Below are 13,129 nucleotides of genomic sequence, written 5' to 3'. Positions count from 1 at the left end.
AATGAAACGATAAGAGGCACTGGATTTTTAGGAGTCCACATTTTATTGTGACACTGGAAAAGTGTTTAAGACCAGCTAGCCATGTCTTTATCATCCGTTTAAGACCGGCCACGTGACGGGCTCTCGACCAATAGGAATAGCTAAACTGTCTGAGGTATTTATGAATATGTTCTTAAGGCGGGTTGGATCATATTAATTCACAGAAAGTGTTAAAAACGTGTAATAAAAAAATTAAATAAAGAAGTACGCAATATAAATCCATTACAGTGGAACGCCACTATATCAAACACCATTATACCGAACATTTGGCTATACCAAACATCATCCTAGGCTCCCGGTTTTTATGTACAAAACGTACCGAACATTGTTGTTAGAAAACGTCAACAAATTAACAAAAAAATCTACCGGTTATATTCAATGCTATTTGGGCCAGTTTTTTTTAATCCCGAACATCAAACGACCCATGGTTACATCGTGTTTGAATGTTGAAGAGTGATAGGTGGCTAGTATTTTTCAAAGGAACAGAACGGAAAAGCCACCCATTAAGAAACATTTTTTGCATATCAAAATGGCAAAAAGGGGGCATAAAAACACACTAATCAAATCCAGTCAAAAGAAGGTGCACTTTAAGTAGGGCACAAGGGGGCGCTATTCAAATGGACAGATGCCATTTTATGTACTGGCGTCTCAAAATGCTATACCGAACGATCGCTATCTCAAACATTTTCTGTGGTTCCCACGATGTTTGTTATAGCGACGTTCCACTGTACATGCTATTGCAGGACCGAATCAGAATACAGAAAGTGATTTTTCCCTTCCAGGGTCTACAATTATTTTGAGGGTTGAAAGTAGACACTGGGTATGAGGTTGAGGTGCCCTTTTCTTTGACCTAACCACACATTACCTTTGGATGTTTTCCAAGGCTTCTGCTACCACAGTCAGGGGCTTACGACAGTGCTCCCTCAGGTTGGTCTGAAGTAATGGTAGACAGAGATTCCATTGGGTCACGCAGCCAGCTTGGATAATATTTGGGTCTCCGTAGCGGACCGCGTTCATCAGAGCTTCAGTCAAGCGGTTAATGGCTTGGATGCGGACCTACAGTGAAAGAAGGATTTATATCATAGGGCTAGGTCTGTTACGATTATTCAGTTATTTGATGAATTGATCGATTGGTTATTCGGTTACTTATTGCAGAACTTCAATTGACCCCAACCCTGCGAGACGCAACACAGTACATCAGGTGTAAGGGTCTGAGACCTTGCTGCATTGAGCCATCCACACCAGTGCATAAAGGGCCAATTCTGAAACTATGAGAGCTAGTCCCAATGAACAGTGCCACAGTTGTGTGCTGCAGTTGGGGACTGCATATTCTGAGGCAGTTTGACACTGACATTTCTGACCTGATGGATCATGCTACACTGGTATGGCCTCACAACACTGGAGCTGTGCATATGAACCAGGTAACCCAGTACCCAACCAGGAACCGGTTCCAGATTATGGAATTGAGTACCTGTAACTAACTTTACATAATTTATTACTTTGTAGTACAGGGGGAGTGTGTGGCCAAGTGGTTAGGGTTCGTGACTCATGATCAGAGGGTCCGGGGTTCGAATCCAGCCGCTGGTCATATATTGTGTCCTTGGGCAAGGCACTTCACCCCCACTTGCCCCTCTCCACCCAGGAGTATAAATGGGTACCGGCATTAGCTGGGGAGTAACCTGCGATTGACTAGCATCCCATCCAGGGGGAGTAGAAATATTCTCAGTCGTTTCATGTTACTGAAACCGGAGATAAACGCCGGCCTGATGAGCCACATTGGCTCGGGACAGACTTTACTTAGTACAGGTTTTGATGGTCATTTGTGGAGATTTTCAAAATAAAAAACAGGCAACGTGGAAAAACAAAGCAGATTGATGATTATGACACTTGCCAAAATGCAATTTACACCGAAAAGCTTCATATTGAGATCACTGTTACACACTTGCAACTTCCAGTATTATCGTGCACATCTTTAAGAACAATTTGTACAGCGACTGACGAGAATTGAATTTGGGTTTGTGTTTTTTTAACGGGTACCCGTGTTTCTTTCAATCAGGTACCCGATTCCTGTACTACCGTACCTGTAGATACAAACCCCTAATAGGTCTCTCTCTCAATTGACGTCACTTCCTACAGATTGTCATGTGCATCGGCATTAAGCTGCGCCGTATTTCAAAGAAATTTTGAGCAACATGCGCGTACTTTTAGAACATTTTGCATACTGCACGCACACGCACCTGATGGCATTGAACATGCAGTTTTTCCTACAAAGATGGCTATCTATGAAAGGGGTCTATTGTGACTCCTGCAGGAATTTCAAAAATGATTACACAAAAAAGCTGCAATCTAAACCTAGACAAAAACATTCTTTAGAACGTGTTAGCTCCAGTATCCAATATTTTTACTTTTATTATTACCAACTTGAATTTCATACCTCAACAGACATTTTACTGTAGGATTCCTGCCTCTCCCTTAACTTCAGCACCATCAGAGAACACTCAATGAACTCCATTTGAATGAACATTCCCTTGTCCTGTGCAGTGAAAGAAAATGCATCAGTCATTTACTTCTCTAATTAAGGGTGCATGGATCATTTGCTCTTGATTCATTTTTCCATCTGAAGCAAAAGAGTTGCTTAAATTCTCAACCTTGAGAACTCTTTACATCGGCGGCTTTTATACATTTTGAGAATACAGAGCAAATGCACAATTTTTGGGGTCCCATAACTGGATTCTGTTGCCGACGCACGTCAAAATGTTTGCTTACAGTCAAACTATTTTCAAACCACATTCAATGTTGATTTTCTTCCAAAGGATACCTAGCCCGAGTTTCACCCGTTGTTCAACAGAGCCATCTACAATGAAAATATACGTCTACAATGCAAACTTATGCGAGCGCCGTGCGCTAGCCAATCAGAGTTGACTTTAAAAAAATTGTGACGTCATTTCATGCAGAAATGTGAACTAAGTTGTTGATTGGTCAAATTTCTGCCATGTTTTTGTTGATACAACCGGTTGCCAAAGACCCGATAGAAGGCGCCCGCTGAATGGTCAGAATCTGGAGGTCAGGTCGAAGTCTTGTTTTGCATTTATATTTAAATAATGAAAGGTTTGCGGAAACACCATGTGCGAATAATTACTCAACTAAGAGAATGATTCTGAAAAGAACCAGAAGTATAAACTCGACGTTCCGGTCAGTATGCTCTGACCGTCTTCAGGAGAGTGCCTAAACTCTCCTGAAGACGATCACAGAGTTTAGGCACTCTCCTGAAGACGGTCAGAGCATACTGACCGGAACGTGGAGTTTATACCTCTGGTTCTTTTCAGAACCATTCTCTTAGTTGAGTAATTATTTGCACATGGTGTTTCCGCAAACCTTTCATTATTTAGTATCTCCACCACGCAAAGCCTCAAATCTTACTCATTTATAATTAATCGCAGAATCTGCATGGATATCATTGACGCTTGCTTCGCAAGTGGCTCTTCCACAGACTAAAAGATACCATTTCAGGTGGAAGATTTGCCGGGTTTTTGATACCAGTCCTATCTTCACTTTGAGCAAGGTTCCTGTCATTAAATCTGTAGGAACTTTTCTAGGTAATTGCAAATGATCCTACATATGGCTTTAATGTTACAAGAAGACTCCTAGATGCTGTTATACCTTGATGTGGGTGTTTTTCATTCCGTCCAGACATCGTGCCACAAGGTCCGGTTGGTCATACTCGATGCACAGATTAGCCAGTTCTAGAAGAAGAGGAGCTCTACACAAGACAAAAATAATCAGCATAAAGTTGGAAAAAAATAAAACAGTATTAAAAAATTCTGAAAATAAGAATCAATCCAACAATTGTGATGTGATCAAGCTAAATAAGTCATTTGTCGGGAATTTTTATTTGGAGAAACAGGCCAAAATAGGGCCACTTCATCACATCACTGCATCACATCTCTTGGTGTTCCAACTTCCATAACTTTTTTTAACTAAAGATGGTGTCAGCATGCGGTTTTCACAGCAGTAATGCCGAGATTGTGCTCTTTTCAAATCTGTAATAAAAAAAAATTGGCCAGGGTCGACAAACGACTCATGTAGCTTGATCGCATCACAATTGTTTGCATACTTGTGGGGGAAGAGTAAATCTGAATTTAAAGACGGGAAAACTAGTTTGGGAAAACTACTTTTGACCTTTTTTTTGACGTTCCGTATATGTTTTAGTAATGTACTGGGAGATGGATTTTTCTTTTATGAGCAAAAGACCTTATGTATAGCAGCCACATTAGAGGGCAATGCCTTTGTTTTGGTGGGATATGCATGAGTGAATCTTTAGTGCATTCTTTGTTATTGAATTAAAATAACAAAAGATGCCCTCTAAGATGGCTGCTACGAATACAAAGTAAGGTCTATTGACTTCCAACATTGGTTATGTTTTCAAGAAAGAAACAGGCACATCTTTAAACAACCAAAGATAAACATTATTATTGTTATTATTCTAATGTTACAATTAAGACTGTCAGTTTGTTATGTAATCATTTCTACACAATTAAAAATCCTAATCTGGTACAGTTGTTAATGTACACGTATGAGTATACAGTGAAAAGTTCTACTTGTACAGTACATGTAAGTCACGTTTCTATCAAGTTAATGGACAAGTTAACAGTGTACCAATTCAAAAAGTTAAAGAATAAAAACAGATGGAAACTATAAAACATTGGGTAGTAACTGTTAGTGTCTTTTTAATTCTACAGTTTATTGAAGGGCTTTTGATATTATCTTACTGCAGTAATAATTATCAATTATTCAATTATTCCTTGAAAATAAACTTCTCGTTTATATTCTTTTGCACAGGAAATCAACAGCTTTTATAATTTCTGGAAATAGATTCTTAGCTTTAATCAACTTACATGTAAATGATGTGTTTGACAATATACAAATAATGAATGTTTGTGAGTGCAAAGGTAAGAATAACTTCACAAGGTGACAGAAGAAATGTTCCATTCCACGAGGCGAGGCCGAGTGGAATGGAACATTTCATCTGTCACCGAATGAAATTATTCTTTCTATTGCACGAACGTAAAACATTCATTTTTGTTTTATATAACACCTGAATAAATCCTCGTCATCTGATTGGTTGACTTTTAATAGCCAATTTATTCAAGTAAAAAATTGTTTACAAGTTTGACAAGTTTGACATATTTAATTTATGCAAACTGTTCAACAGGTTGAGAACTATCATATCCAATTTATCTCAATTTAAAACTTTTCCATAAGTTTAGAACTTAAACAGTTCAATAAGTTCAGAACTTTTATTACCAATTTAAACACCACAGCGCCACCTTCGGCAACATGTGCACTGACAGTGCAATGGTACTTCTAATCACAGTGCAATAGTACTTCCATTGCACTGTGCGCTGCGCGCCACGCGCGCACTGTGCATTCAATGACATGTGATAATTCAATGACATGTGATCAACGATCCACCAATCAGATGACGGGGATTTATTCAGGTGTTGTATAATACACAAATAATTGAATGTTTACGAGTGAAATGGAAAGAATAATTTCATGAGGCGACAGACGGAATGTTCCATTCCTGACAAGGCGAAGCCGGGTGGAATGAAACATTCCATTTGTCACCCAATGAAATTTGTTCTTCACATTGCACGAATGTGAGACATTATTTCTTTTATTCAACACCTGAATAAATCCTTGTCATCTGATTGGTCAGAGCCACCAATATGTGACCGTGCAATGGAACTACTATTTGAGATACCATGGAATAAAACTTCCTTATTTTGCATACGTGTGGCCAGGCCGTGCACTGGGACAAATAATTCAATGACACATGATTTTGGTGACACACTGCATTGTCAATCAATACATTTTCCCAATACATGTACTTGAAAAATCATGTCATATGAAACTATATTCCTCGATTTTTGCACACAACAAACAGGTGGACCGTGAAAAATGGTGCAAGTGCATCGATCCTCAACTCAGAAAAAAATTGGATTTGAGAACTTCTGAAAGCAACAATAAGTTATGACAAATGGCATCATTCTGTGTCAAATGTGCGTGCAAAACAAATATGAGCAACTCATGTGTTGCTACAGGGAAGTGAAAAACATAACTGTGCACTGTGCAATATCTGCTCTTGGTAAAACAGATTTGAGTTCATGCAGCAGCCATCTTTGTCTTATACCCAGAGGCCATCGTGACTATTAACATGTATATTTCCGTGGTGGTACCAGCCTACTCTAGGCCACAGTTGGTACATGTAATCCAAATCGCATGCAATGTTTCAGTCTAAAGTGAAAAGAGCTATCCAAGAAAAGTTAAATATTGCAATTGATGACATGTAATCTTTAGCAATTTGCTACAATACTTCACTAATTTGAGGAGTTTTGCATTTAGGAGTCGATTCCAAATTGACTCATAATTCCTTGACGAAAATAGGAGTTGCCATGTGCTGGAGTTGCCAGTGCTGGAGTTACCAGTGCCTACCAAGCTTGTACTTTTTCAAGGAGCGATCCAAGATGGTACCACTGTACCACACATCAGATCTTCTTGTACGTGAGGTATTCTGGTAAAATGAGACGGAACTGGGCAATGGCTATAGTGAGATGCTAAAAACTAAATGGGGGTAATGTTTTTCCTTGATTTTCAGACTTATTGATATTTGTAATCTTCGATATGTCTACTGCACATATTTTCAAGAAATTGTATAAAAATCATGGAATGAAAGTGTTTTTTAACACAGATTGGTATCTTTCATTTTCACGAAAAACAAAACTCAAAATTTTAAAGGGCGATAAAACGTGTCGATAAATGCGAACTTTAAACAGCCATAACTTGTCAATAAAATATCCCACTGAAGTGCAACAAATAGTATTGTAAGGAGCATTTTATTTTCTTTCCTATTGCCAACACACCCTCATTTCGACCTCTGCCCAGTTCTCATTTTGCCATAATGCCTCACATACCGGTATACGTGTACACCGTAGGGCCAAACTCCATTTGTAGAAACATTCCATGAAGGAGAATTTCTTGAAAAAAATGAGTAAAACAAAGATGGCCACTGCATGGATCATTCAGGACTTGGGTATAAAAACTCACTTTTCCCATTTCGAGACAGGGGTGGTTGGGAGGGGTCTCCATTTTGAAACCACTGACCTCCTACCAAATTGACCAATAGGATTGCAGGAGGCAGGTAACCGTGGTAACACAGATGAGAAAAACAGAAAGCAGCCGGGAAAAGGTGCAACAAATGAGTGAATTCAGTAAATCATGCAAAGGAAATGTATAAAATCAATTGCAGAGCTGTGATCAGGCAAGTACATGACAATTTATACTTAAATGAATTACTATTTGACAATGGGACTAAAATGGGGCGAGTTCAAAAGAAACTGACCGAGTTGGGGGAAAAAACTAAAAATATATGGCTCGTTCCATTTAATATAAATCACATAGGAATCAAGTACATGTTATTGACTAGTAACTGTGAACATTTCACTTCATTCGTATACTCAATTCACAAGTGATTTCTATTTTGATAGAAATACCACAAAAATTCAGCTGTCCGACACTGATCATTTAGGCCTACCAATATGCATTGATGAACACCCTTTAAACACAATGAACCATATGGAAGTGTTTCTATTCCTACATGTACCTCTGTGAATGAACGAAAACTTGTGAAGGAAAACAGACAAAAATCACCGTCATCGTTTCAGAAAAAAAAACTTGACTTGTTCATGGTATACAAAACAAAAAGTCTGACAGTAAAAAATAATGTTTAAGTCTGGACTCAACGATTCAAAATTCATTTGTTTTTGGAAAATGACATTAAATAGTTTCTAAGGCAACAATCTCATGCAAAAGAAAATCAGGATTAAATATAGAGTATATATTACTTGTTATAAATGTGCAATTTTTTTGTATTTGAAGTAACAAAGGTGCTCAAAATCTAAAGCAGGGTGCTTAACAACTAACCTGATGAAGTTTTAGCTCAGTAAATGCTGTACATTTTGAGAAACAACAATATTCTAGGATCTCTGTTTCAATTGAAAAGTTGCCGAGTCATGTTTCGTATTGTGCCCAAAATCAGCATCCGGGACACGTTCTCAATTCAGACGATTGCAGCTACGCGATGTCACGCACTGTACCGACAAAATAAAGCTACCACGTGCATTGTGTCAACACTTGCACCCATACACGGCTTCGCTGAATAAATACATTGAACTACTAATGGAAATTTACAAAAATGCGTCTTTATAAACGCATCGTTGGAAATGGCCTTCGTTTATTGTTTTCTTCAAATTGACAGCATGCCAGGAAGAATAATTTCACAGGGAGCTTTATACCATTACTATCTTTAAACCATGTATGCTTTTTCAACAACAAAAATTGGCAGACCCTTGTTTTTGAAAGCTTCAAATGATAAACTCTGCCTTTAAGCATTCAACGGTTTTAGCAGTGGAATTTTTTTTGGGGGGGGGGGGTGTTAAATAAAAACCTCTGAGTATATGCACTCAGTATACAGGTGCATGCACTTTTCCCGACTTAATTTTCTCGTTCCTGTATAAGCAATTATAAAACCATTATCCACTAATCAAATTATTGGTTGATGAAATTGTGAACCTATTAAACCATTATCGGTTCTTGGCCAGGAATAAATCGTTTTGAAGATGTGAGATTTAACACCTTTATTTAATTTGTGGCGCAGAGTTGAGGGAACCAATTTTGTTGAGCAAATTTTCTCAGGTGAAGTGTTAAAGAGCTTTTAGTAAAATGTACGTCAGGCTTTCTTAATTTCCTCTGAAACGGGAAGATGACCCAGCATAGTAATTATATTAACCTGATTTCTTTTGGTTGATTTTTTTCTCTTTTATGGTGGCTCTTTTTTTAACATCCATGTGGACTTCAAATCTTATCTGATTGGATTCCACCAAATTGGAAAATTGCGACCTAGTGCCAGTGGAAATACCGGTACGGCAATAATCCCTGAGGATGTCTAGGCAAGCAGCGTCTAGAAAGTTAGGGGTAAAACTAAGCTGTGACCAAATTTTCAGACACTCTGATGCTCAAATTATAAAAGCAATGATTCCAACTTAGTGAAATTATTCAATAATGCTAGAGTTAAAAGTAGGGGCAATGTTGGAACAACATCATTTTGTTTATATATGTTTTTGCTGATCACCATTCTTTACCAAGAATAAAAATATGCGGAATCAAGTATCTACATTGTATAGTCTAAAAACTAATTATTCCCCACTTTTCACATACATGTAGTTTGCAGGGGAGTGAGGCCCAGTGGTTAGGATTCATGACTCATAATCAGAGGGACAGGGGTTCGAATCCAGCTGCTGGCCATATGTTGTGTCCTTGGGCAAGCCACCTTGCCCCTCTCCACCCAGGAGTATCAATGGGTATCGCCGGGGAGTAACCTGCAATGGACTGGCATCCCATCCAGGGGGAAAAGAAATAGTCTCAGTCCTTTCATGCTACTGAATTCAGAGATAAATGCCGGCCTGATGGGCCATATTGGCTTGTGACAGATTTTACTTACTTTCACAGTATTTGCACCTAACACAAACAAACATGTCCACTAAAAAAAATTCACGTTTAAGGTAAGTAGGTCAGGAAAGAGAAAATTGATTTACAACATGCAAAAGAAAGTAGGCTGATTCACACTCGAGGGCGAAAACAAATGTGAACGGAGAATTTGTGACATCGCACATTTCAACTTCGACAACTTTCACAGCGAATGTTTTGTGGCATTAACATTGCCTCTGCATTCGCATTTGCATAAAGGATGAACTTGCCTGAATGGTTATAACGATAAATGTCATGCAGTTTCTATTTCATGCAAATGAAATTTAAAGCAACATGCAAAGAGAATTAAAAATTCATGCACATGCAGACATGCATTGCAATATTAAAACAATAAACGTACTGAATATTTTTAAACAAAGATTGCAAATAAAGCAATATTCTTTGAGGAAAGCCTTGAAAATAACCCAAAAATATTCAAAACTCTTCACTTACCTGATGTATCACACAGAAAAGCAAAGGGCAAAACAGACAAAAACAAAAAAGAAAGAATGTATTTAATCAGAAAATGTTTGCCATAGACTCATAGGTACCGTAAGATACTGACCTAATATCTAATATTGAGGCTCAACGTTTTTGGTGGTTTTTTTTACAAATAATTTGAACGAATCTCAGTTGTTAAAGATGTAATGCCTTAGCACGGAAAGACTATATTTAAGGTATTTTGCGCACAGCTGAGTCTTACAGATATACTCTCCGTGCTCTTCAACAAATGACATTTTTTTTTCATAATGATTTTTCAATTTGTGTGCATTATTTTAACCAAAAAAAAAGGTTTATTCTATTTTTAGGCATGTTAGGCTTGCTCATGTTGAACTTGATCATTGCATGTGAAAATTGAATAACTGAACATTTGATTATAAAGTCCAAGTTGGAATAATCGAATACTTAATTATTCCAAAATGCACAGTCCAAAGTTTACAATATAATGTAAGTGACCTGCATATGACTGTGTTGCCAACTCATTAATGCTTTTTAATTGTGGCTGCCAGATTAGTCTACAGACAAAAGCACATAAACTCACACAGTAAGCACACGTTCAGTGCAAGACACAGCAGTCCCTGGTTGGGTTGGTGCAGCAGCAGCAGCAGTGACAGCTGCAGGTGCAGGCACTGCAGGTGCTCGCTTGTTAGTGCGTGGGGGTCTAAAAGCAAAGAGTGCAATTAAGACAAAGCAAAGAAAGCTGTGCATGCCATGCAATAGGAAAATACAAGCAGACTGGAAAAAAAGAATATTACATGAATATGAATGGGTGGGATGGGGTGTCCCATCATGCCCATGGACTTGCAGTTATAAAGCTGTTTGGTTTTCCAACTGTGCATCTAAGATTTGACAATTTTCATTTTCAGGTAAAAACAGCAAGTACACGTACGTACTGCGTGTCCAAAAAAAACTGTCCTACTTTTGATCCTGAATAACTGTGTTGTTTACTGACTGAATGAAACCAAACTTTTCGATCATGTAAACAAGGCGTGACAAATTTTATGGATAGAGTTTCATAAGCTTTGTGCAAGAAGGTAAGATTTAAACGCCATACGAAAAAAAATTCACTTTCAGAATGTCAATACAGGGTAACAGTGCTGGAGACGGTGGTGGCAGGTGCGTGCTGCGGCCGAAAGCTTCTGAATGCAGGATCACCCCTGATGTCATTGCACACCTCCTTGATCGTTTGGGGCAATTCACGATTGAGGTGTGCAATGACATCAGGGGTGATCCTGCATTCCTTCAGAACTTTCGGCCACAACACGCGCCTTCCGCCACCGTCTCCAGCACTGTACAGTGGAACGTCACTATACTGAACACCGCCATACTGAACATTCGGCTATATACATGATACATTGGCTCCCAATTTTTGTGTACAAAACATTCCGAACATTGTCGTTGGAAATGCCAACAGAAGAGCAACAAATGGCTATTATTTCCTCATCAAATAGAAGGCAAAAGCCACCCATGTAAGCTCAAAAACTGTGTAATTACATGATTCAATAGTCGCACGTGTTCAAAGTCGTCATTCAGTAACTACCAGGGCGCACAGGGTGAAGTTCTGCTTCCGGAATTGAAAATATTAATGGACACATTTGGTGACTCCGCGCATGGTTTGTAAATGCAACTACATAATAACGATGATCAAAAGAGGGCAGGGCGCCACTAATGTGTGAAAATCGCTAATCCGACCGATCACTATTGCGAACAATTTCTGTGGATCCCACGATGTTCGTTATAGCGACCCCACGTTCCAATGTATTGGAGGACGTCAAGTCGAAAGTGGCAGATTCTGAAAGTGAGTTGTTGGGTTTTTTTTTCGTAGGGCATATAAATCTCACCCTCTTGCACAAAGCTGATGAAATTTACTCAATAAAATTTGTCATACCTTGTTTACATGATCTGAAATTTTGGTTTAATTCTGTTGGTAAACAACAGAGTTATTTAGAATCAAAAGTAGGACATGTTTTTTGTGCCACGTAGTACTAATTGTAACTAAAAACAAAGTCTGTAGAGGCAGTGATAAACTGAATCATCCACAAGTTTTTATGTAATCAAAAAAGATGATGAGTTTGAACTAAGTCACAGCATACAAATACATGTTACAGACTCAATAGTATTCACAATTTTAAATAGCCAACATTGAGCCCATTGGCACTTTTGATTTGAGAAGCCCCTTTTTTTTCTTTTTCTTTTTCCCTGTTCATTTTGCGGATGTAGTTGCAGAGCCATTATCCATATTTCATGTACAAGTAGGTAATGGTCTCATCAGTCATTAAATTGTCAGTTTATCAAACTGTGAGCCAGCAAGCCATATCTACATGTAGCTTGAAATCAAACAAAGGCAAAAATAATGGCCTCCATTTGAGGCAGTTGGGTCCATAGATTACAGGCCTATGCCTCCTCAAGAGTAATGAAGTGAGTAACTGAGCGGACCCGACAATGTCCGATGAGGATGAAGTCTGAATGAGCTAAAAACAACGGTGAAGATCTAATACATGTGGCAACTAGTGATATTGTGCAAGTTCTCCGAGTGTGGCCTAGTGGTACAGGGTTTGTGACTCGTGATCAGAGGGTCAGGAGTTCAAATCCAGCTGCTGGACGTACATGTTATTTGAAATATTCCTTGTAATTTATGCATATGAAACCAGTGATAAACACTTGCTCGATGACTATATTTGGCAGAGAAAGCCATATTTGGTGGAGAAATTAGACCGTAAGTGAATAATTAATAGCCTTAAGCATCCTGTGAAATCATGGCACCTGGCGTGCAGTAATTTTCAAGGAAAGAGGAATTTTTGAATCATCCAGGTTTTTTTCTTCAAAACTGCCCCAATGAATTTACCATATAGTCCACGTTTTGTTGTCACTCGGTTACACATCCGTGAACGGGTGCAAGCCAGCTAGTCAGGTTCCCTGACCTGACAATTCCCTGACGTAGAATTGCCCAACGAAAATGACTATCAGGGGGATTCATAATTTAATTGAGAAATCCAATTTTCTT

At 38.5% G+C, this 13,129-nt stretch overlaps 1 protein-coding gene across 2 annotated transcripts in view; it reads right to left on the bottom strand.

Annotated features, from left to right (window-relative positions):
• The window catches only part of LOC119739762 (cilia- and flagella-associated protein 46-like), a 47,474-nt gene that overhangs the window by 22,541 nt on the left and 11,804 nt on the right, over positions 1–13,129 (bottom strand). For both annotated transcript variants that reach the window (XM_038214814.1, XM_038214815.1), the window contains exons 9-13: positions 10,667–10,786; positions 7,147–7,206; positions 3,700–3,799; positions 2,474–2,572; positions 905–1,095 (exon numbers count right to left, since the gene is read on the bottom strand). In XM_038214814.1, the coding sequence (XP_038070742.1) occupies positions 905–1,095; positions 2,474–2,572; positions 3,700–3,799; positions 7,147–7,206; positions 10,667–10,786 (570 nt within the window). The remainder of the gene's footprint in view (positions 1–904; positions 1,096–2,473; positions 2,573–3,699; positions 3,800–7,146; positions 7,207–10,666; positions 10,787–13,129) is intronic.

Source organism: Patiria miniata, unplaced genomic scaffold, assembly GCF_015706575.1.
Source record: "Patiria miniata isolate m_02_andy unplaced genomic scaffold, ASM1570657v1 HiC_scaffold_4, whole genome shotgun sequence".
Classification (NCBI taxonomy): domain Eukaryota; kingdom Metazoa; phylum Echinodermata; class Asteroidea; order Valvatida; family Asterinidae; genus Patiria; species Patiria miniata.
This window is presented reverse-complemented; position numbering and strand designations above follow the sequence as displayed.